Raw genomic sequence first — 25,706 nt, forward strand, 5'->3', positions numbered from 1 at the left:
TCCTCTGTCCAAGGGCTTCTCCAGGCAAGAATACTGTGGGTTGCCACAGTGGGTTGCCATTTCCTTCTCCAGGGGATCTTCCCCACCCAGGGATGGGAACCTACCTCTCCCGCATTGACAGACAAGTTCTTTACCACTGAGCCACCAGGGAAGCCCATTATTTTTAGTTTATGGTACATTAAGTACACACATTACTAGGGAGCTTCATAAGAAAAGAGGGGGTTACATCCTACGTTCACGGTTTTTCTGGGTACAATCTTCTCCCCTGGAATGGCAGATAACAAATGCTAAGAATCACCTGTTTAGAAGCAGTTAAACGTGAGGCCCTGCATCTTCTAGATTTCAATTTCAAGACTTAAGCTTCTCTGTGCCTCAGTTAACCTTTAAATAAAAACAAGAATACTTTTCTAAAGAATTGTTAGGAATGACACAGGAGGAAAAATGTCTGGCAGAATAGTACTTTAGTAGATATGTCCTAAATTATATATATTTAATAAGCAGATACGTGTGTGAAGTATTAAAAAGTTTTCACCTGGCAGCCCTCTCCCGCTGGCTGTAGCCGATAGACCACACCCTCCTAATCCGCCGTCCCATTCGCTGCCTTTGGAGGAAACAGCGGTTCCTAACGCCTCCCAGCCTCAGCTAAAGCACGTGGGCTCCGCCTCCCCACAACAACAAAAAACCCAGTAGCACCAGCCCCGGCCCCTCTGCGGGCTTGGCTTGATTTTTAAATCCATCCGAAAGGGCCAATCAGAGGCAGCCGTTCGACTACGCGGAAGCCGATTGGCTCACAACCTCTGACAGTGACCAATAGGCTTGGAGCCGAGTTCAGTCTAGAGGCCGGAAGCGGTCGAATTGAAAACGGGTGGCGGTCGCGGGCGGTTTGAATTGGCCTCTGGGCTCCAGCTCACGGAGGCTGGACAAGGACTCGCCTTTCAGAAGGGTTGTTTGCCCTCTCCCGCCAGCAAGGTGAGCGTTCTCCTTGGGTCCCAGCTCTGGCGGCGGGCGTGAGGGAGCCGCGGTTCTTGTGCTGGGGGCTCCTGGGCGACGATGCCTGTGGGATGGCGCTTCTCGGCACTGTAGGTGCCTCCCACCCGAGGGAGTAGAGAATCGGCCCTGGGCCAGGTTCTTAGGGGTCTCGGCGCCCTTGTGCTCCCGGTGGAAGTGGGCTTGCACTAGTGTCGGGAGCTCTTACTCCGCCCTTTGGGGGAAACTGATTCCTCTGTACGGTAAGGGACCTGAAGCTCAGCAGGTTTCACTGGCAACCTTTCTGCACCTCCTGTTTGAAATTTGGACATCGGTCTTTTGTCGCTTGGAGGAGATGCAAACTTGGGATTTGAGGGTTTTGATCTGGGCAACGCTTTGGTGTGCCTATTGTTCGTTGTGAGAGCGTTTTCTCTCTTGCCTTCCGTTTCTTTCCGCATTTATTGGACTGCGCCTGTGGACCTGGCTTACGCTATGGGATAAGGACTCAGAAATTTTAATTTTGATGAGAGGGGACGACTTCGACAGATTTAAGGTATCAGTCATTCAACAATCTATATGTAGACACTGGGGCAACTGGACAGCCACAAAAATGTAAACCTCAAGATGAAAGAGGCAAAGGGGGTGGGGGGTGGGGTGTGAAGAAAAGCCCAGGAGTCAAGGTTCCTGCAAAAAGGATCTGCAGGACTATGATCCTTCCAGAAATGCTCTTTCTATCTTAACCAAGTGGAGGACACTTCCCAGGTCCGAATCACTCAACCCCATAAAGTGCCCAAAGAAACTCTTTTGTGACTCGCGCACATCACGTACTGCAGGCCGGGTTCACACTTTCCCTGTATCAGAATCCCCCATCTTCGGCAAGAAACTCGAGTCCCCGCCTACAGTGCAACCGCGGAGCGACTTTGAGTCCTATTCTCGAGCTTGGTCTGGAGGAGCAGGCAGAGTTTTCATTCACAGGCTCCGCCCCCCACCCCCTTTGCCTCTTTCATCTTGAGATTTACATTAAAAAAATTTTTTTGGTCCTGTTGCCCCAGTGGCTCCATATAGGTTGTTGAATGACTGATACCTGTCGAAGTCGTCCCCTCCAATCAAAATTATCTTGGGTCTGGTGATTGCTTTAACCGTTTATGTTTTGCTGTATCTTAGACTTTGAAATGGAAAAGCATTTAACTTGCCAGTTGTCCTCCTGTTTATTTCCATCATCTGTATCATCTTTTTAAATTGCTCGTTTTAATATTTTGTTTGCTATGGTGTCTTGATGTAATGCTTTCCATGGCTGGCAGAATTGTTTAGGAGTTATAGCTGTGTTCCTCTGAAGGTACCCCTGAACTCCTGAATGAACTAGCTAGTTTATAATAGATAAGGTTGCCTATTGGGGCAGTGTAAATTGTCTTTGTTGCTGGAGAGGCATAATACTCCCTGAAGTCGTTTTTGGGTAGATGGGAATGGGTTTAAGATACTGTGTTCAAAGAATTAAGGGGGAGGGGAGAATGGGAGAGAAAACAACTTTCCAAGGCTTGAAATTATGTGCTTTCCGAGACCCTTGCTTTTCTTTTAATTTTTGGGAAAAAAATTATTAGTACTTTCATCGACTAATTTTTAATCATGCTGATAAATTTCCTTGATGAAGTTGATGGAAACAAAACACTAAAATGGTTGTGAACTTCATTTAGTAAAAAAAACAGATTCTCATCCTCTTGCTAAAATAACTGGAAAATGAATGCTTTTTTTCTTCCATTTAAGTTCTAAAGGCTAATGAGAAAAGAATAATTGCCATACTTTTCTCTCAGCTGACTTAAATTTTCTAAGTATGTCCGAGAAAGAGGTAGGCCATTTCTGTCTTGGTACCATAGGTAGCAATATACAAATGAAAAAGTGTTTTTCAGGGACTAATAGCTAATATGTATGGAAGGCTTATCAGGAGATAGAGTTCTAAAGGTTTAGGGAGTCACCACCATTATTATTCCCAAACAGGGAAACCAGAGCACAGATCTGTTAAATAACACGCCCAAGGCCACACATCTTGCCTATAGCTGAGAAGGGATTTGAATCACTAAGGCTATATACCTGATTCCTGGTCACAGTTGGTCTGGAGAATGACTTGACTGCATTTTGCAGTGATTCTAGTGCTAGTATGGCATTCATACTTTGTTCATTCATGCACTGACTCAACAAATGATAATCACTTGGGAGGAGAAGGAGGTACCTGTGCCGTGAGAGACTCTCATGGAGAGAAAACACCAGTTGTGCTCAGGGAAACATGATGTCCTCAGGGAAGTCTTCCTGGAGGAAGGGGGATGGAGTATGAGTGGGAATTAATGACACGAAGAGAAGAAAGACGAGCATTTGCAAAATAACTTATGTATTTTCTTTGTCCTGTAAGCCCGATTTCCCCAGAAGCCTTATACCAAAAAATTCATACCTTGTATAATGAAAATGAACTGAGTGGTAGAAAGCAGGTGGCCTAATGAGAAGTAAGAAATGAGAAATAAGAAAAACAGAAAGCAAGGTGAAACCAAATGAGCATACTATGAACTACCTCACAGTCAGAGGTATTGGGAGTCACCTGGCAGAGGGTGGCTCGATGGATGCTATACTTTGTTATCTTTTGAAAGAAGTTTTGAAATTTGATTCTTAGAGGTGGTTATGTAGATTAGTTTGTCTCTGAGACTATTAAGTTTCCTTGTAGGATCAACAGTCTGTTTATTCTTTTCAGTTTATTTATAAATGTTTGAGTAATAAAGAAAGGAGAGCAAAATGAGCTGGGCTTTGGAAGAATGGAAGGAAGGCTTGCCTACAAGAGCTCTTCAGAAGATTCAAGAGCTTGAAGGCCAGCTCGACAAACTGAAGAAAGAAAGGCAGCAACGGCAGTTTCAGCTTGAGACCCTGGAGGCTGCGTTGCAGAAGCAAAAACAGAAGGTAGCACTGAAATGCTGGTATTTAAAACTGTTCACTCGTTATTTGGATCAACAGTTTTATCTTGGTCCTTTTTTAATTTAGAGAAAGATGATTTTGCTGTCTTCAGGTGGTAATCCTCCTTCCTCCCCTCTATTGAGTCTTTTTTATTGTGATTACCTTATTTCTGCATCCTCTGTCCTCATTTCTGCTTATGTGCTCATGTGTAGGAGTGCTGAGTTCCGTTTTCACTTCTCTTAGGGACCATGAATTGGACATTGCTTTTGCATTCAGCACCAACATGGCCAAAAGTCTCTGGCTCTGAATCTGGGGTCAGTATGAGAACACTATGCAGCCCAAATAGATACTGCTTTTTTGGGGGGGTGGGGCTGTGCGGTTTGTGGGATCTTAGTTCCCTGACTAGTGAGTGATCAAACCAGGACCCGTGGAGGCAGGGAGCCTTAACCACTGGATCACCAAAGAAGTCTCCTGCTGCTGCTAAGTTGCTTCAGTCGTGTCTGACTCTGTGCGACCCCATAAACGGCAGCCCACCAGGCTCCCCCGTCCCTGGGATTCTCCAGGCAAGAACACTGGAGTGGATTGCCATTTCCTTCTCCAATGCATGAAAGTGAAAAGGGAAAGTGAAGTCGCTCAGTCTTGTCCGACTCTTAGTGACCCCATGGACTGCAGCCCACCAGGCTCCTCCGTCCATGGGACTTTCCAGGCAAGAGTCCTGGAGTGGGGTGCTATTGCCTTCTCCGAAGAAGTCTCCTAGATACTGCTTTCTGACAGTGAGCTTTCACCGTGGAGTTCCCAGATCTCTCCAGGACTAGTAAATGGACACTTAAGTAGTACTTCTTTCATAGTAAAGTAGTAATAACAATTACTGCTTCTAAAATGTTTTTGCTAGTGGGAGAATTTTTCAATTTCTTACATTTACTGGCTTTGGCAACTGAACTTGAAAATGAGTAGCTAAGAGAGGGTTTATAAGGTTAATTTTTTTTAATTCTCGAAAGCATATTAAAGCCTCTCTAGGATTGGTGTGTGTAGACCTAACCAAAGACAGTGTAATACATGACTTTGTAAAACTTTTCTATTAATAAACTTCAAAATGAGATCATCTAGGATTTCTCTGTTCATCAAGCATTGACTTCTGGATTATTACAATTGTATCTCAGAAAATTAGTCATCAGGGTTAGACTCAGATTTCACAAATATGTCTGATAAGTTCATGAGTAAGTGATGTATTTCCTTTTGAAAAATCCCCATTAGGTTGAGAATGAAAAAACTGAGGGTGCAAACCTGAAAAGGGAGAACCAAAGCTTGATGGAAATATGTGAAAATCTGGAGAAGACTAAGCAGAAGATTTCTCATGAACTTCAAGTCAAGGAGTCACAAGTGAATTTCCAAGAAGGTCAACTGAACTCAAGCAAAAAACAAATAGAAAAGCTGGAACAGGAACTTAAAAGGTAACTTTTTTGGGATTAGTATTTATTATGGATGTCTTTATATGTATTTATCAGATGCATCCTTTTTATGATGTTATTACTACATATTGCAGTGTTTTTTTTTTTTTCCAGTGGAATGAACAATGATTTGAGGACAGTTGCCATATGCTTCAGTCCTGTTGTTGCATGGCTCAGGGCTGTGTAAATTCATTAAATGGTTGCTGGCTTATTCATTTACTTATTCAGCATATGTTTATTAAGCTGCCTCATGTGCCAGGCACTGTGTGTGTTACTAGGGGGGTGCAAAGATAAATTCCAAAACTGTCAACAGTGGTTACTGGAAAGATGGAGGGAAGTTAAAACGTGGCTTGTATTGATGGCTTGTGTCTTCTCTGCATGGAAAAGCTGTTGTAGAGGAGAGAACTAGGGAATTCCCAAAGGATGAGGAGCATTGAGAGCTCAGTTAAGATTGGAGGCTAGGAATTTATAGTGGAACCAGTCTATAGAGTTGTATGAGTTTTTTTTTTTTTCTTTAGCATGTGGGATATAAATGCTGAGAGGATATCCCAGAGGATTGATTTAGGGTTTGGGGGCAAGGGTGATGGGATAGAAGACAATGGAGTAATTGAGGATGTGGAAGAGAGCGACTGAACTTGGGTGCCAGCTGGGTGCCACGGAATCTCGGCTGGGGAGGAGGGAAGTGAACTCTGGAAGACTTTCCCATTGAGATCCCCATCCGGGAGACCCTTCTCCCATCTTAAGTATTACATAATCAATTCACTGATTTCACTCTGACTGCATCTGTGTTCCTGCCCTGGAAACACGCGGACACAGTTGGGGAAGGTGGGGGTGGGGGAAATTGGAATTGACATACATACACTACCTTGTATGAAACAGATAGCTAGCTGGAACCTACTGTAAAGCATAGGGAACTCAGCTCAGTGCTCTGTGAGGACCTAGACGGGTGGGATGGGGGCGTGGGGGTAGGAGGGAGGTCTAAGAGGGAAGCGAGTATATACATATAGCTGATTCACTTTATTGTGCAGCAGGAACTAAGCACAACATTGCAAAGCAATTATACTCCAATTAAAAAAAAATAAAACTGCTCGTCTTATAAAAGGCAACCAATAAAATACTTGTTAAATGGGAAAAAAATCACCAATTCCTATGCCACATTTAAGCAATTTTTTAAAAAAGCGCTTATTACTATTTTTCCATTAAGAGAAAAATTCCTAAACAACTAGAGGCATTAATCAAAGTTTAGTGGGACTTGAGCACTGCTAACTTATAAATGGAATCTTCTCATTCTAACAGTGGAAGATTAAAAGCAAAAAAGATTAGCAAATTGCCCATGTTAATTCTGCGAATGTTCCCCTAGAAATTTTAAGAATAAATTTTATTTTTAAATAACTTCATACTTCCAGAATCAGTTGTTAACACCTTACATAACTGGGGTACAATGACCAGACCAGAAATAAACATTAATTCAGTACTGTTACCTTATTGGAATTTCTCATTTTTCCAGTCATGTCCTTACTCATTTTTCCAGGAATGTCCCTTTTGTACTCCAGGACCTGAGCCAGAATTCCATGTTGCATTTCGTGGATGTTTTCTTTTCTCCCTAAGCTGTGATGGTGTCTTGACTTTTGTGACTTTGACATTTTTAAGGAGCACTAGACCCCTTTAGTACAATAGTACTCAATTTGGATTTGCCCGCTGTTTTTCAGCAATGGCAGAGTTGACACTTAGACTGGATTATTTGTTGTGGAAGGCTGCCCTGTTCACCATAGGGTACATGGAATTCCTGGCCTCCACTCACTAGATGCCAGTAGCACTTACCCCATCTCCAAATTTTGACAGTCAGAAGTGCCACCAGGCACTGCCAGATGCCCTTTGGGAGGGCAGAGTCATCCTGGAGAGAATCTCTGGGTCAGATTGAGGCTATGAATTTTTGGTAAAAGTGTCACAGAACTAGTTACATGCCTTTCTCAGTGCCTCGTAAAAGAGGGTACATGATTCAATTTGACTTTTAAACCGTCACTTGGTTAGGGTGTCACCTGAATTTCTGGATTGTAAATTACTGTTTTTCCATTTGTAGTTAATAAGTATTTTGATACCAAGAACTTTTTTCCAGGCATAGCTTGTGGTTATTTTAATTCTACCTACAAAGCAAATGTATTTTTGAAAGGTAGAACATTTAAAAATTAAGAGTTGACTCTTCATATCTTTGAGTTCTGCATCCACAGATTCAACCAACTAGGGTCAAAAATATTTGAAGAAAAAATTCCAGAGAGTTCCAAAAGCAAAAATTAAATTTGCATGCTGACAACTATTAACATAGAATATACATTATATTCGGTATTATAAGTAGCCTAGAGGTGATTTAAAATATGCAGGATGATGTGCATAGGTTGTTATGCAAATGCTACCTATGTGATTTTATATGAGAGTTGAGCCTTTGCACATTTTAGTATTTAAAGTGAAAGTGCAAGTCGCTCAGTCACGTCTGACTCTTTGCGACCCCATGGACTATACAGTCCCTGGAATTCTCCAGGCCAGAATACTGGAGTGGGTAGCCTTTCCCTTCTTCAGGGGATCTTCCAACCCAGGGATCAAACCCAGGTCTCCCACATTGCAGGTGGATTCTCTACCAGCTGAGACACAAGGGAAGCCCTTTAATATTTAAGAGGGTCCTAGAACCAACCTTCTGCAGGTACCAAGGATTGATTGTATGCTTGTCTTTTTATGAAGATGATAACTTAGGTACACAGCAGTCTTTTTCTAATTTTGTTTTCTATCCATGTGGTAAGGTGGCTATTAAGTCGTATTAAGTCACAATGTTAGAATGATAAATAAATGTCTATTTTGTTCTTTGTTTTCCTAAACCTTATCTTTGTCTGTCTTGTTCATCACTGTATTCCTAGCACCTGGCAATTGCAAATCCTCAAATACTTGTTGAATGAATAAATGAAAGAAGCCTTTGTTTTGGAAGGCAGGTGCTTGGGAAGTAGGAAGTTCACTTCAGTATGCTGAAATAATTATTTCTTTGAAAAGAACATTTTGGGTGCCAGTGTTAGAAATATTGATTTTAATAATTTAGACAAACATTCATATTTTAACATTTGAGGAAGAGATGCTTGGCTAAATGAAACCTAGTAGAAAAGAGCTTAATTTAGTACATTTTTTTAGTGGTGATAGTTTGTGTGTTTTTTCCCCTAGGAGACAGGCGATACAAAGCTTTATAAAAATAACAGCAGGGTATATTTTTATTTAATATTTAAAATTAATAAACTTTTTCAAATGAAAAGATAGGGAAAAGGGGATAAGATGTGAATTTGAGAGGGAAAAGAAACACCAGTTTTGCAAGTTCCTTCAAAATTTCTCTCCGGAGTCACCAACCTTTTACACCTTGGGACGTCTGTAGACCTGCCGTGTCCAGTATGGTAGCCACTGGCTACATGTGGCGGTAGGACACTCGAAATGTGGTTAGTGTGAATGGAGGTGTGCTGGAAGTACACACTGAACTCCAAATGCTGAAGATTTAGTACAAAAACATGTAAAATTCCTTATTAATAATCTTTGCATTGAGTGAGGGGAAATGATAATATCAAAAATATTGAGTGAAATATTAAGGTTGAATTCATTTATTTCTTGTTATTTTTTTCACGCTAATAGAATATTTCTGTTGGACAGGTGTTATCTGTTGTAAATTCGAAGGTGGTTTTATTTGCTGCATAGCCATTTTCAGCTCATAACATTACTTCTTCTTTCTCGGGTAGAATTTAGAGCCGGGGGGAGCTAGGGCACTGAGGCCCTTCCTTTATTCCTTTCTTCCTTCCCTGCTTTGAGTAATCTGTCCTTGGCAAAGAGAATGGTGCCCATCATTAGAGATTGTCCGAGGAGCTTCTTTTTGTTTCTTGTGTTAAGGGAAAATCAGAGACACAGGTCGAGCTGCAAGAACTGAGTTCTCTTGAAAGGTGTTAGGACTTGAATGGTAAGGATACTCGACACCTGCACAGTCCACGTTCTCTGTATCCTCAGGTTCCACACCTAGCTATATGAAGGGCTGAAGGTATTACTGCTAATTTTATATAAGGGACTTGAGCATCCCTGGATATTTGTCATCTGCAGGGGTCTTAGAGCCAATGCTCCACACATACTGAGAGTGGTTGTGTTTAGCTCACTGTCTCCATTTCTTTGGGTCTGTTTCCTGCCAGTATCTTTTCTACATGCATGAAGTTAACTTAATTTTTATATATGCATTAAAAAAATGTCATAAAAGGCATTGTATGTATGTCAAGGCTATGTTTTTATTGATTTAAAATTTCTACTTATTTAATTTTTAACTGGAGTATAATTGCTTTATAATATTGGGTTAGTTTCTGCTGTACAACACTGTGAACCAGCTGTAAGTACATGTATGTCCCGACCCTCTCAAGCCTCCCTGCTAGCCCCCCATCCCGGCCCTCTGGGTCGTCACGGGGCCTGCGCCATGCTCCCTGCGGTCCAGAGCAGCTTCCCGCCAGCCGTGTGTCTGACACATGGCAGTGTATGTGCCAGTGCTGCTCTCTCGTCCATCCGCCCTCTCCTGCCTCCGGCCCACAGTCCATTCTGTTTCTGCCTGGCAGATAGGCCCATCAGCACCATTTTTCTAGATTCCTTATACATGTGTTAATATATGATACTTGTTTTTCTCTTTCTGGCGTACTTCACTCTATGTGACAGACTCTAGGTTCATCCATTTAACTACAAATGACCCAATTTCTTTCCCATTTATGGCTGAGTAATATTCCATTGTATACTTGTACATCTTTTTTATCTGTTCATTTGTCTGTGGACATCTAGCTTGATTCCATAAACTGGCTATTGTTAATAGTGCTGCAGTGACCATTTGGGGTCGTCGTTCAGTCACTAGGTTGTGTCTGATTCTTTTGCAACCCCCATGGACTGTAGCCCGCCAGGCTCCTCTGTCCAGGGGATTTCCCAGGCAAAAACAACTGGATTGGGTAGCCATTCCCTTCTCCAGGGGATCTTCCCAACCCAGGGATTGAACCCATGTCTCCTGCATTTCAGGCAGATGGATTCTTTACTGCTGAGCCACTGGTGAAGCCCTAACATTGGCATACATGTGTCTTTTTGAATTATGGTTTTCTTAGGGTATATGCCCAGTAGTGGGATTGCTGGGTCATATGGTAGTTTTTGGCTTTTTTAAGGAACCTCAGTACTGTTCTCCACAGTGGTTGTATCAATTCACATTCCACCAACAGTTCCGGAGGGTTTTCTTTTTTCCACATCCTCTATAGCATTTACTGTTTGTAGATTTTTTGATGATGGCCGGTCTGACCTGTGTGAGGTGATGCCTGACTATCTACATTTTGATCTACATTTCTCTAATAATGAGCGATGTTGAGAATCTTTTCATGTTGTTGGGCCATCTATCTGTCTCTTTTGGAGAAATGTCTGTTTAGATCTTCCATTTTTTGATTTTTTTTAAAAATAATTTTTATTTACATATTTATTTTTGGCTGTGTTGGGTCTTCATTGCTGCACAGGCTTTTTTTCCAGTTGGGGTGAGCAGGGGTGGCTCTCTTGTGGAACACAGGCTCTAGGGCGTGCGGGCCTCGGTAGCTGTGATGCATGGGCTCAGTAGTTGCAGCTCCGGGGCTCCAGAGAACAGGCTCAGTAGTTGTGGTGCATGGGCTTAGTTGCTCCATGGCACGTGGGATCTTCCTGGATCAGGGATCGAACCCACGTCTCCTGCATTGGCAGGTGAATTCTTTACCACTGAGCCACCAGGGAAGCCCTGCTGTTGTTGTTTCATATTGAACTCCATGAGCTGCTTGTATATTTTGGAGATTAATCTTTTGTCAGTTGCTTCATTTGCAAGTATTTTCTCCCATTCTGCTACTGCTGCTAAGTCACTTCAGTCGTGTCCAACTCTGTGTGACCCCATAGACGGCAGCCCACCAGGCTCCCCCATCCCTAGGATTCTCCAGGAAAGAACACTGGAGTGGGTTGCTATTTCCTTCTCCAATGCATGAAAGTGAAAAGGGAAAGTGAAGTCTCTCAGTCGTGTCCGACTCTTAATGACCCCATGGACTGCAGCCTACCAGGCTCCTCCGTCCATGGGATTTTCCAGGCAAGAGTACTGGAGTGGGGTGCCATTGCCTTCTCCATTCTCCCATTCTGCGGGTTGTCTTTTCATCATCTTATTTATGGTTTCCTTCGCTGTGCGAAAGCTTTTAAGTTTAATTAGGTCCCATTTGTTTATTTTTCTTTTCATTTCTCTAGAAGGTAGGTCAAAAGGATCTTGCCAAAGTCTATGTTATTAATATAATGACAGTATTATATGTAATGTTATCTAGTTTCAAGATTTGAGCCCCTGCTTCAATGATACCAATGTCCTCCTGTCTTACGTTCTGGGTGTGTTTTTTTTGCTTTTTGTTTTTTTTTTGGTAAGTAAGCCCTGTGTCTTTCTTTGGCCTAGAATATAAAATTTGGTTGGAATGTGTCCCAACCCTCCCAACTCTTCTTTGCTATGATAGTGGTTATTACAGATCTTCATTATAGCCTTTATCACATTGTTACTGGCTGGCTTATATTTCTGTTTTCCTAACCAGACTGAGTTCCTGTGGAGACAAAGGACTGTCTCGCAAGTTAGTTCTTATGAAGTGTCTGTTGGCTAAATGCAGTGGTAGGAATCCTTAGAGGGTGGGTTTTCTTGTCAGCTTGTTGCGCTCTGGGAATGTATGGTGTTGGTGTTCCACAGCTGTGACTCTGGTTGTGGCATCCTCTCGGGTCGTTTTCTCACAGGTGTAAATCTGAACTTGAAAGAAGCCAACAAGCTGCACAGTCTGCGGATGTCTCTCTGAATTCATGCCTTACACCACAAAAAATCTTTGCAACTCCGCTCACACCAAGCCAGTATTATAGCGGTAAGGATTCTTTTCCCTTTGTATAAATAGCTCTTTTGTTGAGATTTTAATTCTGCCCAAGAAATGAAATCATTGAACCTTGAATTCAGCTTCTAATTTAAGCATTAAAAACAACAACAAAAAGCAGCCATTAGTTACATACATGTTTGTATATCTGTTGAAATATGTTGCGCCATCAGTAAGCCTTTAAGCTTTTCACTTTATCCGTCTGTGGTATTTTTTAAAATAATTCAGCTTTGGAATATTCAAAATACTTGTGTTTCCATGTATTTTAATATTTGGGTAATTTGAGCAGTATTGGTTGCCTTAACCAAAATGTTCTTTCTATCTGATGTATGAAGATACTCATTTCTAGACTATCATAATGATTCTTTGCAAAATCAGTGATCAAACTGAAACTGTATCTCATTGTCTGTATTTAGGTTCCAAATATGAAGATCTAAAAGAAAAATATAATAAAGAAGTTGAAGAACGAAAAAGATTAGAGGCAGAGGTAAAAGCCTTGCAGGCAAAGGTAAGTTAATTATGGGCCTTTTAATGGAGCATGCAGTTGAAGAAGTACTTTGATATAGGTAGGATAGAGCAAAGATAGAAAAATCTGCACTACATAGGACTGACCCGTTTATCTTACACTGAGGAAACAGAGTTCCTGGCTCATTGGTTATGATATTTTTAAGTTTAAAAATAGGTTAAGAGTAGAATAAAATGGATTGGGCAGATGACTTTATCCCTAAATATCAAATAGGCCCCAAATTCCCCAGAAACTGTGGAAACATACTCAAGTTTCTCTGTTAAGATCTTATGATAAAGAATATGTTTGGAGAGGGTGGGACCAGAGTTATTCCTGGCTGACTTTGGCACCTAGAGGCAGTTGCTTCCCATTCAGACCTTCTGATGGAATTGGTGATTGCTACCAGGGGTGAGAGGTGTGGGGATCGTTATTAATGAAACGTTTATTTCAGGTGAGAATGTTGTCAACATAATCTCTCTAGTTCTTTTAAATAAGTAGCTGACAAGGGATTTAAACTCCAGTTTGACAGGGGGAAAAAGGCTGAGAGAGGTGGGTGAAAGATTTGCTTAACTTCAATAAAATAAACAAAACGCATGTTTTGGGAACCCCACCTTTGAGTTACAGGACTGACCCTGAAAATAACCTGGTATCTGTAGAATATACCTTTCCCATTTCTGCTCACATGGTATTATTTGTTTTTTGAAAAAAATTCCAGTTTGATACTGAATGGCACAATTCCACTAAGCATGTGAACTTGGTGAGATGGCCCAACTTAGCAGACAGGTTGAGGCTGAATTTATAAGTAGATGCCTTAAATAGTGAGGATCAAAAAGTACCTATTAGAGTTTTAGCAATTTTAATTTTTTTTAAGCCTTTAACCCTTATTTTGAGATCACCAGAATTTTGATACATAGCAAAGGCATTGCTTTCAACACGAATAAAAATTAAACAGTGAACTTCTGATTGTCTTGGAAATATCATTTGTTTTGTTACCCATTTCAGTCAATGGTATCAATTCTGGCCCTGACATCTGTTCCCAGAGTTATTTTGTGGAGGACTGTGAGTCTCCAGAAGCATTAAACCTCTTCCCGTGGTGAGAAAAGCCCTTGCTATAAAAAAATTTAACTCAGCTACCGTAGCTGCAACTTGATGTTTGTCAGAATGGAGGCAGAGAGAACAAAAAGGATTCTAAACAGCAGAAGATCCACAAATGTGTCTTATGTAATACAAAATGCCTCTTAGGACAGTTTTTTGGGGGAAACGGTATGGTGGAACATTTAAGAGTTCTTTGGTTAGTATGAATTTTGAGTCTCTGTGTGCAAAGCTATAGGGGGAAGTGACCAAGGATGGACAAAGGAAAATCATATTTCACAATTCAAAATGGCAGTGAGTACTCACATGCGTTTTTATGAAGTATATGAGGGATGCAGGATAAATACAGAAGCTGAGCCCAGTTAAAAGAGACTGGCCCTCAGATGGTGCTGGCTTCCCCTCCAGTGCTGAGTCTGACCGTTAGAGCATCTCACTGGGTGATGGGACTCAGTGGGTCCCCTGACTTGATGAATGTTCTTTCTTGGTACACAGTAGAAGTGCTATTGAATACCTTCTTGGCGTGGCTTTATGTTCTATTTGAAAATAAGTATGTAGTCTTTTTTAAAATTTTAGTTGTCGTATAGCTGATTTACAGTGTTGTATTAGTTTCAGGTGTACAGCAAGGTGATTCAGTTATATAAATACACACACACACACACACATACACACACATACTTTTTCATATTCTTTTGTCACAGTTTATTGCAAGTTATTGAATGTAGTTCCCTGTGTGTAAGATCTTGTTTATCTATATTACATGTAGTAGTTTTTCCACCACCACCACTTTCCTCTTTCATAAGCATGTTTGTCTGTGAGTCTAGTACGTAGTCTTAAATATTGTGACTTCTAAAGGGCTCTGAAGGGCTTCTGTTTTCACAGAAAGCAAGCCAGGCTATTCCCCAAAGCACCATGAATCACCGGGACATCGCCCGACATCAGGCTTCTTCATCTGTGTTCTCATGGCAACAAGAAAAAACCCCAAGCCGTCTTTCATCTAACACTCTGAAAACTCCAGTTAGGAGAGATTTCTCTGCATCTCATTTTTCTGGGGAACAAGAAGTGACTCCGAGTAGATCAACTTTGCAAATAGGGAAAACAGATGCTAATAGCAGTTTCTGTGATAATTCTAGCAATTCTCATCTTTTGGACCAGTTAAAAGCACAGAACCAAGGTAACTTCTTGAGTTAAATTTTCCTGAGATACTTTCAGACATGACTCCAGACACTTTTAATCCTAGAAAGCGGTTTTGTTAGACCCATCCGTGGTCAACAAACATCCCAGCCTGGTGATATGAAATAGTGTCTTTGGGATAATGAAAAAAGCTATCATCATTAGGAAAGATACCTTTATTTTACTAAAAAGCTGGTGCCATGAAGACTTCAAAAGTAGGGTGAGTGGCTTTGACTTTGTGAAGCCGGGAAAAGTGGTTACTGTTGACATTCCCTGTGCTTCTCACCTGGCTCCTTTTGTGGCCTGTGGAACAAGCTGGTTTTGGCCAGGGGTGTGGCATGTGTCTGCAGAACGGCTTTTCTGTGTGCTGCCAGGTTGGCCATATGGGGGCAAACCTGTAACCTTGGCTGCTGCCCCACGCTGCTGCCGACAGCCAGGGGTGCCAGGTGGTGTTTGGGAATCTGCTCTGCAGACTATGATAATTTCCAGTGCTGTGATAGATTGAAAATCACCATCAGCGTGCACTGGTGAGAGCTATTGCACGGCCAGTGCCTTTGGAACCAGTATTGTGTATATGTGGGGAGAAAAAAATGAAAAAAAATTGTTAATTTTGGCAGTAGAGGAGGTTCACACTCTGTTGCTCTTTACTGGAGGTAAAGCCACTAGAGAATACAGGAGGGTGAATTTTTCACTGCTTAGCACTCATTTGCATTGATACGGGTACAAAAGAAATATTTGTGGGTGTATAAAACCAAGTGGTAATTTTAACACAGGGTCTTATATGTGATACACTTTTTGCAGTTTTCTCAATAAGATACTATTCCTGATTTTAGAGAAGCATTCCCCCCTGCCACAAGTTTTCTGTGAAAACATAAATTTTTCTTCTGCTTTTTATAGGATTTTTGAATACAAATAACAAAAAAACTAAATATTGAAATTAAATCCGATTAAAAGCTCCTTTGTTTAATGTGAATCGATTTATATTTGACTCACCAAAGATTTCAGAGTGTGGTAATGGTGATACATTCTGAGTTTAGTTGTAAATTTCTTTGTGAAAAATACATGTTAATTGAAGTGTGGGTTTTGTTTGTGATTTAAGAACTAAGGAGCAAGATTAGTGAGCTGGAACTACGTCTGCAAGGACAAGAAAAAGAAATGAAAGGCCAAGTGAATAAACTTCAAGAACTCCAACTGCAACTGGAGAAAGCAAAAGTGGAATTAAATGAAAAAGAGAAAGTTTCGAACAAAAACCGGGATGAACTAGTGAGAACAACTTCACAGTATGACCAGGCATCAGCCAAGGTACTCAACTTTTCATTAGTTATTGATAAATCTGCATTTTTTCATACAATTATTTGGAAAGAGTATGCTTAGACTTGTAAAATAAATATTAGTAATGAAGCTTATCAATATATGCTACGCAGTATTGATTGCAGTTGAATAGTAAAGTTCTTTTAGAATTTGGTAGATCTGGGTCAAATCTGGACTGTATATTTTTTAGCTGAGGGACTTGGACAAGTCGCTGATTTCTTACACCTCAGAGGGTGGTGAAGAATAAAGATGTGTATACAACATCTGGCAGGTGCCTGATACGTAGAAGAGGCACTTAAAGTCATGGAGCTTTAAAAGAGGTTTAGGACATGATAGAGTTGAAATGATCTACTCATGGAAACCAATATATACCGTTCTGCCATTTAACCTTTTTTCTTTTTTAAAGTTTTTTCTTTTGTATTGGGGTATAGCTGATAACAGTGTTGTGATGGTTTTAGGTGAACAGCGAAGGGACTCAGCCATACATATACATGCATCCATTCACCCCCAAACTCCCCTCCCATCCGGGCTGCCACACGTCATTGAGTAGAGTTCCCTGTGCTGAACAGTATGTCCTTGTTGGTTATCCATTTTCAACATAGCAGTGTGTACTTGTCCATCCGAAACTTCCTAACTACCCGTTCACCCATCCTTCCCCCCGGCAACCATTAGTTCATTCTCTAAATCTGTGAGTCTGTTTTTGGACTCAATTTGAGTCATTTACTGACTCATTTGACAAATATTTATTGACAGTCTGCTATATGTCAGGCACTGTTCTAGACCTGGGATGCGGCAGTAGCAGTGAGTAAATAGACAAAAAGCACTGCCCTTATGGAGCTTCATCCTAATGGGGGACGTGACGTAAATGTATCAGGCACATCGATAGTGTGCTATATGGAGACAAGTGTAGAAAAAAATGAATTCATTTTATATATTTCTGAATTTTATTTACTAATAATTTGTTAAGGATTCTTGTGTCTATGAGGGATGTTGGTCAGCTGTTTTCTCTTTTTGTACTGTCTTTATCTGGTATTTGTATCAAAGGTAATTCTAGCTTTATAACATGAATTGGGAAGCGTTCCCTCTTCTGATTTTTTGGAAGATATTGTGTAGAATTGGTGTTACTTCTTTATAACATTTGGTAGAATTCTCCATGAAACTATCTGGGTCTGATGATTTCTTTTTGGGAGTTTTAAAATTACAAATTCAATTTTTTAAATAGTGACAACTATTAAAATTATTTATTTCACAATGGATGAGATGGGTTAGTTTGTGATTTTAGAGTAACTTTCATCTAAATTGTCAAATTTATATATGTGGGGTTCATAGTATGTCCTTATTCTTCTGACTGTAGGTCAGGCTTATTCCCTGTGCATTTCTGATATTTGTGTCTTCTTTTTTTCTCTTTGTCACGACTGCTAGGAGTTTGTCGGTTTTATGGCTCTTTTATTGATCTTACCAAAGAGTCAGCTCTTTAATTCATTGATTTTCTCCATTATTTCCTGTTTTCAGTTTGAGTGATTTTTTTTTCTGGCCTCTGGTATATTCTTCTGCTTGCTTTGAGTTTATTTTGCTCTTCTTTTTCTAGGTTGTTGATGTGGGGTGCTTAGTTTATTGACTTGAGACTTTTCTTCTTTTCTAATGCAGACATTAAATGCGATAAATTTCCCTTTCCATACTACTTTCACTGTGCCCTTCACATTTTGATATGTCTCGTGGATTATTCAGAAATACCTTGTTTAGTTTCCAGGTATTTGAGATTTTTCTCTTTTTGTTATTGATTTATCATTTGACTCCTTTGCTGTCAGAGAACGTATTCTATGATTTCAGTTCTTTTAGATTTCTTGGGGTTTGTTTTATGGTCTAGGATATGGTCTGTCTTGGTATATATTTCATAGGCACTTGGGGAAAAATGTATATTCTGTTGAGAGCAATATTATAAAAGTGTCATTAGCTCCTGTTGATTAATGTTCTTTGTTGAATTCCTCTTTATCTTTGCTGATTTCCTGGCTAATTGCTTCTAGCAATTGTTGAGGGAAGGGTATTGCAGTCTCCCATAATTGTCTATTTCTCCTTTCAGTTTTATAAATTTTTGCTTCACTTATTTTGCAGTTCTGTAGTTTGGTCCATACACATTTAGCGTTGTTATGTCTTCTTTTGGATTGACCTTTATCATGTAATATCCCTTAGTGTCTCTGATAATTTTTTTTTTATTCTGAAGTCTATTTTACCTGGTAGTAATATAACCTCTCCAGCTTTCCTTTGGTTAAAGTGTCATGATGTATTTCTTTCTGTCTTTTTACTTTCAGCCTATCTATACTGTTAAGTTAAAATATGACCTTACTATGAATTAAAAAAATAGCTTAATGTTAGTTTTGTGTGGACAGCACATAGTTGGGTCATATTTTTTAATCCACTCTTTAATTCCCTTTTAGAAACACTATCTCTATTAATTAGTGTTTTTAGACCATTTATAGCCAATGTAATTATTGATATGTCATGACAGTGGCGCCCTACTCCAGTACTCTTGCCTGGAAAATCCCATGGACAGAGGAGCCTGGTAGGCTGCAGTCCATGGGGTTGCGAAGAGTTGGACACAACTGAGCGACTTCTCTTTCACTTTTCACTTTCATGCATTGGAGAAGGAAATGGCAACCCACTCCAGTGTTCTTGGCTGGAGAATCCCAGGGATGGTGGAGCCTGGTGTGCTGCCGTCTATGGGGTCGCACAGAGTCAGACATGACTGAAGCAACTTAGCAGCAGCAGCAGCATGACTTAAGTTTTACATCTTATTTTTTGTTTTTTATTTCTTTCATTTTTCATTTGGCTGTTTTTATTTTTTCTGCCTTCCCGTGGGTTACTTGAACAGTTTTTAGAATTCCATTTTGAATTATCAGTAGTTTCTGAATATATTTCTTTGTAGGGCTTTTATGATTGTTCTAGATAATGTATATGTACATAGAATTTATCAGTTTATCAGTGTTGTCATTCTATCAACTCTAATAAATTATTGAAAGTTTGCTTCTCTTTTTGTCCTTCTATCCTCCCCTATTTATAGTATAATTTTCTTGAGCATTTTTTGTATATACATTTAGAGCCACATCAGGTAGTGTTACACTTTTGCTTTACTTGTCAAACATAATTTAGAAAACTGAAGAAGAAAAGGAAAGCCTATTGTATATACATTTATTGTGTATACAAATATTCTTATTCCAAATTTCCTTCTTTCATCATTTCCTTTCTTTGTAAAGAACATCCTTTAACCATTCTTTTAGTGTAGCAGCAAATCGTCTAAATTTTCTTTTGTCTGGGAATGTCTTTATTCTTGGAAGATATTTCTGCAGGGTATAGAATTCTGGGTTAACAGTTTTTTCTTTCAGTACTATCATGCTTTTCCTTGGGTCGCAAAGTTTCTTGTTAATATGCTTTCTTCTCTCTTTTCAGAGCTTTCTTATGTGTGTTTTAATAAAATATGTGGGTTTTGGATTGTTGTTGTTTTGGGGGTTATAGGGACATGTTCATCTCTTCCACCTTCCTGGAGGTGGTAGTCCCACTTCATTTTTAGAATTCCCCTAGTGTGGTGCTTTCCAGAGAAACATTCTCAACAACTTTGGGTTAGATATATGATGAAACATGACCTCCCTTGATCTGTATGTATACTCTTTGTGCAGTCTGGGTTTGTAATTTGGTTTTCTAAGTTAGACTTGGATTTAAGCCCTGGCTCTGTTGCATCCCAGTTTTGTTACTTTGGAGCAATTTAATTAACTTCTGAGCTTCAGTTGCCTAATCAATAAAATGGTATTAGTAATAATGCCTTTCTCATAGGATTGCTGTAAAGTTTTTATAAAAATTATCACAGACTTTAGCGTAGTACCTGGCATATGGTGAACTTATAATAGTTGTTGTTATATCGAGTTCCTAGTCAATTTAATTCATTTTCATTTGCATTTCTGCCAACTCAGTCTTCTTTTGTACATGAGAATTATACTTATCCTTTTACACATTGAGGGCTTCCCTGGTGGCTCAGATGGTAAAGAATCTGCCTGCAGTGCAGGAAATCCAAGTTCAGTCCCTGGATCTGGAAGATCCCCCAGAGAAGGGAATGCCTACCCACTCCAGAATTCTTACTTGGAGAATTCTATGGCCAGAGGAGCCTGGCAGTCTACAGTCTATGGGGTCGCAAAGATACTGAGCAACTAACCTTTACATGTTGTTTTGTTGGTTTTGGTGTGACAGGATCACCAGATCCTTCTCTCTAGCATATATCATGAGGTCACTTACCAGATCATGAATTAAAATTTTTGAATAGGACAGTGCTGAGAACATAGCTTTGCCTTCTTTCTATTAGAGACTTCCCTCCAGGTTCTTAAGACTCATTTATTCAATGCTTTCTGGATTCCATTTTTTTCTCATAAACTACAAATCCACCTAACTGAAAATTCAGTCTACCTTTCTCCATCTTGTCTCTAAAGATAGTCTGACCTTGTCCAATATGTTGCTGAAATCAAATTATCCTTTGCTTATGCTATTCCCTGATCTACCTTTAGAATTACCTATTAAATAAAATGGAGCTAATTTAGCCAAAGTCAACCACGTGCTTCAGTAAATATATGCTGTTTCTAGTATGCTTCTTTTCCAAGTATTTACACACCATGTGGGATACAAGGTTTGAATTCATGTAGAAACAGTGTTGGGGCTGGGCAGCAAATCTGGATTTCATGTTATGGTTAAAAACTCAGGCCCAGAGCACTGAGTCTCTAGGTCTCTGTATACATACTGTTATATACTCTCTATATACATACTGTTAAAGGACTAGAGCCCTGAACCCTTTTTTAGAGTATTATGGAGCATTCATGACACCTAGTGGTCAGGTACTTGTATATGGATGGTGCATCATAAATACCAACATTAAAAAAAAAATCTAAATAAAATATAAATTACTCCTAAAGCCTTTTTTTTTGTTGTTGTTAAACCAGCTGTTTGTACAATAATAAAGTATTATTGATTCTGAGATCTTGTGGGTTGCAGTTTGAGGGAGTGCCAGCAGAGGGTGCCAAGGATTCATTCATTTATTCTGCCCTGCATGTTTTTTTTTTCCCCCTGAGAATTGTCAAAATTTTAGACCATCATTTAGGCAGTGATTTTTGTCTTAGTTGCTTACCACTGTATCCCCAGTGCCTAGCATGGTGCTTGACATATTTGCTGAGTTCATATTTATTATTGGTAGAAATAATTTCTTTCATACTTTTCCTTAGGGGTTTAAAAATTCAAGAATGATAAGGATAATGACAGAGGTATCTTAATGTTCAAAGCAGTGAATTAATTAGAACTACTGGCTCAATATTTTACTTTTTAAATTCAGGATCTTGAAAGTTCTAATATTTGCAAGATCAGACCAGCTTTATCTTTTAATCTTTGGTTAGTTAATAATTGGTGTTAGGTCTTATGGGAAATTTTTACATAGTGTTTTCTTTTCCTCTTTGTTAAATTTCTGATAGTTCTAAATGGGTCTATAATGAGTCTCAGAGAAATATATTAGTGGAGAGATTTGCCACACTGGGGTACATTTTTGGATCAGGAATTCTCCCCCAGCAGTGTGAGTTGTTCTTATTCTTTCCTGGGAATTTAGAGTTGTTTTGTAGGGGAGTTCTAGGATTTGAACACCACAGGGAAGAATTAGAGGAATGGGTTTTAACACTTTGAAGATTTAATTTTAAAGAGGATCCTAAATTTCAATGTAGTTCATGTTTTAACAGTTATTTTAAAGATAACTGGCTATGTATAAAAAAGAATGAAATAATGCCATTTGCAGCAACATGGATGGATCTAGAGACTAGAAGTACGTCAAAGACAAATATCACATGATATCATTTATATGTGGAATCTAAAAAAGATCATACAAATGAACCTATTTGTAAAACAGAAAGACTCAAAGACATAGAAAACAAATATATGCTTACTAAAGGGGAAAGTGGGGAGAGGGATAAATTGGGGATTTGGGCTTAACAGATACACACTACTATATATAAAATGGATAAATAATACAGCACAGGGAACTATATCCAGTATCTTATAATAATCTATAATGGAAAAGAATCTGAAAAAGAATATGTGTGTGTGCATGTGTGTGTTGTTGAATCACTTTGCTGTATAGCTGAAACTAACATAACACTGTAAATCAACTATAGTTCAATTTAAAAAAAGAGATAACTGGCTATGTAAAAAGGCAAATGAGTATTCTTTGTGTTGCCTTTGGCAGCTTGGTTTAAAACCCATTGTGATACTCTCTGGAGTGCTGTGAACTTCCAAACATTTAAAATGACATAGTGGGAGCATTGTGGAGAGATGCATATTAATATTTAAAACTTCTCACAAAATCTATTATTCTTGAAACAGACTACGTATGAGGATAATAGGTACCCTCTGGTTATTTTGCAGCCTCTAATTTACACAGGTCAACATCACTGCATTTTAACCTCTCATTTCTGTACGACAAAGTGTTAGGTGACTCAATATTCAGACACACTGATTTCTTTTATGGCACAACTTATGAAGGGTTTATTTAAATAGCCTAATGCAGGTTTATATCCTTGCTGATATTTCCCAAATATAAATTTATGTGTGCTAAAATAATTGTAGTAGTTTTGGTATTTGGCTAATTGTTTTAGCCCCAACTTTGTATGATATAAAAAAGTCAAAACACAATGTTTGAACTTGAACCAGATCATGGGACTAATTTTTCTGAAATTCAAAATGTTTGCTTCTTTCCAAGAATAATTTTTGTTTTGTATTGAACGTCTTAATTTGTTTTAGTGTACTGCTTTGGAACAAAAATTGAAAAAATTGACTGAAGATTTGAGTTGTCAGCGTCAAAATGCAGAAAGTGCCAGATGTTCTCTGGAACAGAAAATCAAGGAGAAAGAAAAAGAGTTCCAAGAGGTAAGGTAAACGGATTCATGAGGAGTTTGTCCAGAAGGCTCTTGTGGTGGTTTCCTAGGTTGATCATTTGAAAAGAGGAGTGTCTGTCATCATTTGGGATGTTCCACTAGAGGGGAAATGCTGTGTGGAAAAGGTTACTATACTTTCCTTCACACTTTTCCATCTTTCAGTTTTTGATTGGAGAAGGGCTTTAGAAATTTTTTTTTAATCCATGTTTTCTGATTTGTTTGAAATTTGATACCAAGTAGAAAAGGATTGGAGAAGGCAATGACACCCCACTCCAGTACTCTTGCCTGGAAAATCCCATGGACAGAGGAGCCTGGTAGGCTGCAGTCCATGGGGTCGCTAAGAGTCTGATACGACTGAGAGACTTCACTTTCCCTTTTCACTTTCATGCATTGGAGAAGGAAATGGCAACCCACTCCAGTATTCTTGCCTGGAGAATCCCAGGGATGGTGGAGCCTGGTGGGCTGCTGTCTGTGGGTCGCACAGAGTCGGACACGACTAAAGCGACTTAGCAGCAGCAGCAGCAGCAGAAAAGGATTGTATTTCTTGTTTCAAACACTCTGTTTTGTAAGGGAAATTATATTACATTCTACAGCTGGTTTTTTTTTGTTTTGTTTTGTTTTTACAAGTTTTCTTTGTTTTTTAATTTTTTGGCCATCCCCTGTGGTGTGTGGAATATTAGTTCTCCAACCAGTGATTGAACCTACACCTGATCCACCTTGGAAGGTGGAGTCTTCACCACCAGTCCACAGGGGAGGTCCTTCCAGCTGTTTCTAAAGTCTGTGAGTTGGCAAATACATTAGAAAGGTGATTAACGTCTAGGGGGAAGAAGTTGGCAGACAAGTTAGGGCTGAAGATGCACTTGGATAAATCTTGGTATCAGTTTCAGGTGAGTTAGCCTGGAAGTAGGTCTGTAGTCCTTCAGTGAGAGTTATTGGAATTGTGAATCTGGTGTCCCTGTGTGGTTATCAAGGTTAATTGGTGGCATCTACTTTCTGTTATTCTCAATGGTCAGTGGTGTTTTAAGCTCCCTTTTTGAGTGTGTTGATTTCTCAGTGGAGTTGTGACTGGTTGGCTCTCAGCTCTACCCTTTTGTCCCTGGGTACCTCAGAACAGAGGTGATTCATTTAAGATGGGGATGAGGTGCCAACGGGCCAGTTTCCACGTGTTCTCCTGGGGGACTGCTTCCTCTTCCGCTTAGAGACCAGGATCTGATGCCCGGGACGGGTGCTAAGGCTGCCTGTGTTGGTCATCAAGTAGATGCCGACTGGCTCCATCATCTCCTGTTCTTTCAGAAGAGCTGTGCCTGGAGGATGTCTGGGTCTCGCCCTGGGCTCTCCCTTGTTAACCAGCGTCTGTTGGATGCGTTTGTCTTTCACTTTTTAGGAGCTCTCCCGTCAACAGCGTTCCTTCCAAACCCTGGACCAGGAGTGCACTCAGATGAAAGCCAGGCTCACCCAGGAGCTACAGCAAGCTAAGAACACATACAACATCCTACAGGCTGAACTGGATAAAGTAGAGTGCTAACTTATTTCTCCCTCCTCCATAACCTCCTCCCCTACGTTTTAAAATAACATGTCATTTCTGTACCAATAGGATTCCTTTAAAGGAAAAAAACTTTCCTCACTTTCTGTAGTTATTAAAGTGGAGAGCAAACTGAACCTCTCTGGGTCTGGGTGTTCTCACTTAGAGAAAGGGAACGCTGAGTGGGGATCTCAGATCTGAGGGTCTGTGGGCGTCTCTGATATTCTGGTGGTTCTTGGTCATGCCGCCACATGGGAGCTCTCCTAAGTGTGTATGCCTCCAGTCAAAGTGCTAAAAAAATTATAATTTACTTTTTTAACACCCACTGCACAAATGATTTCATCCAGATTTATGGCTTTCTGACTCTTCTGTGTGATGATACCCATATTTAAATCTCCAGCCTGGATGTCTGGTCTGAACTTCAGACTTGGGGGTGTGCATCCAATATTTTCACTCATGTGTTTAACAGGCATTTCACACTTAACGTGTTGTTCTTTGCTTAGTCTTCCTTGTCCCAGTAAATAGCAATTCCATTCTTCACATTGCTTCGGTCAAAACCTTCCCATCATCTTCAAGTCCTCTTTCCTCTCATATGTCAAAGTAATTCCTTAAAACTCTGCCGACTGTACCTTTATTTATTCACACACACACACACACACACACGTACACTTGAGTGTATATTTGCATGCATGTGTATATATGTGCTCTAATACACATCATCACTCACCTGGGTTTCTGTACTAGCAGAATCCTCCTGTGCCAGGATAAATCTTTATGAATTATTTATTGGCTGTCCTCTAAGATTAAAAAAACAATAAACATTTACAGATGTATAATTGTTTTTTTTTTTTTTTCTTGCTTGTTTTAATTTTTGTCACAAAAGGAAAACTG

The 25,706-nt window shown here is 39.8% G+C and overlaps 1 protein-coding gene across 1 annotated transcript in view; it reads left to right on the plus strand.

Moving 5' to 3' along the window:
• Positions 1-852: 852 nt before the first annotated feature.
• CENPF (centromere protein F, 350/400kDa) overlaps positions 853-25,706 on the plus strand; it is a 62,046-nt gene continuing 37,192 nt past the window's right edge. The window contains exons 1-9 of the mRNA XM_010853061.1: positions 853-969; positions 3,701-3,903; positions 5,152-5,348; positions 12,141-12,262; positions 12,685-12,776; positions 14,745-15,036; positions 16,135-16,337; positions 23,160-23,285; positions 24,678-24,806. Of these exons, the coding sequence (XP_010851363.1) occupies positions 3,742-3,903; positions 5,152-5,348; positions 12,141-12,262; positions 12,685-12,776; positions 14,745-15,036; positions 16,135-16,337; positions 23,160-23,285; positions 24,678-24,806 (1,323 nt within the window). The 5' untranslated portion in view covers positions 853-969; positions 3,701-3,741. The remainder of the gene's footprint in view (positions 970-3,700; positions 3,904-5,151; positions 5,349-12,140; positions 12,263-12,684; positions 12,777-14,744; positions 15,037-16,134; positions 16,338-23,159; positions 23,286-24,677; positions 24,807-25,706) is intronic.

This window comes from Bison bison, unplaced genomic scaffold, assembly GCF_000754665.1.
Source record: "Bison bison bison isolate TAMUID 2011002044 unplaced genomic scaffold, Bison_UMD1.0 scf7180017864322, whole genome shotgun sequence".
In the NCBI taxonomy this organism is placed as follows: domain Eukaryota; kingdom Metazoa; phylum Chordata; class Mammalia; order Artiodactyla; family Bovidae; genus Bison; species Bison bison.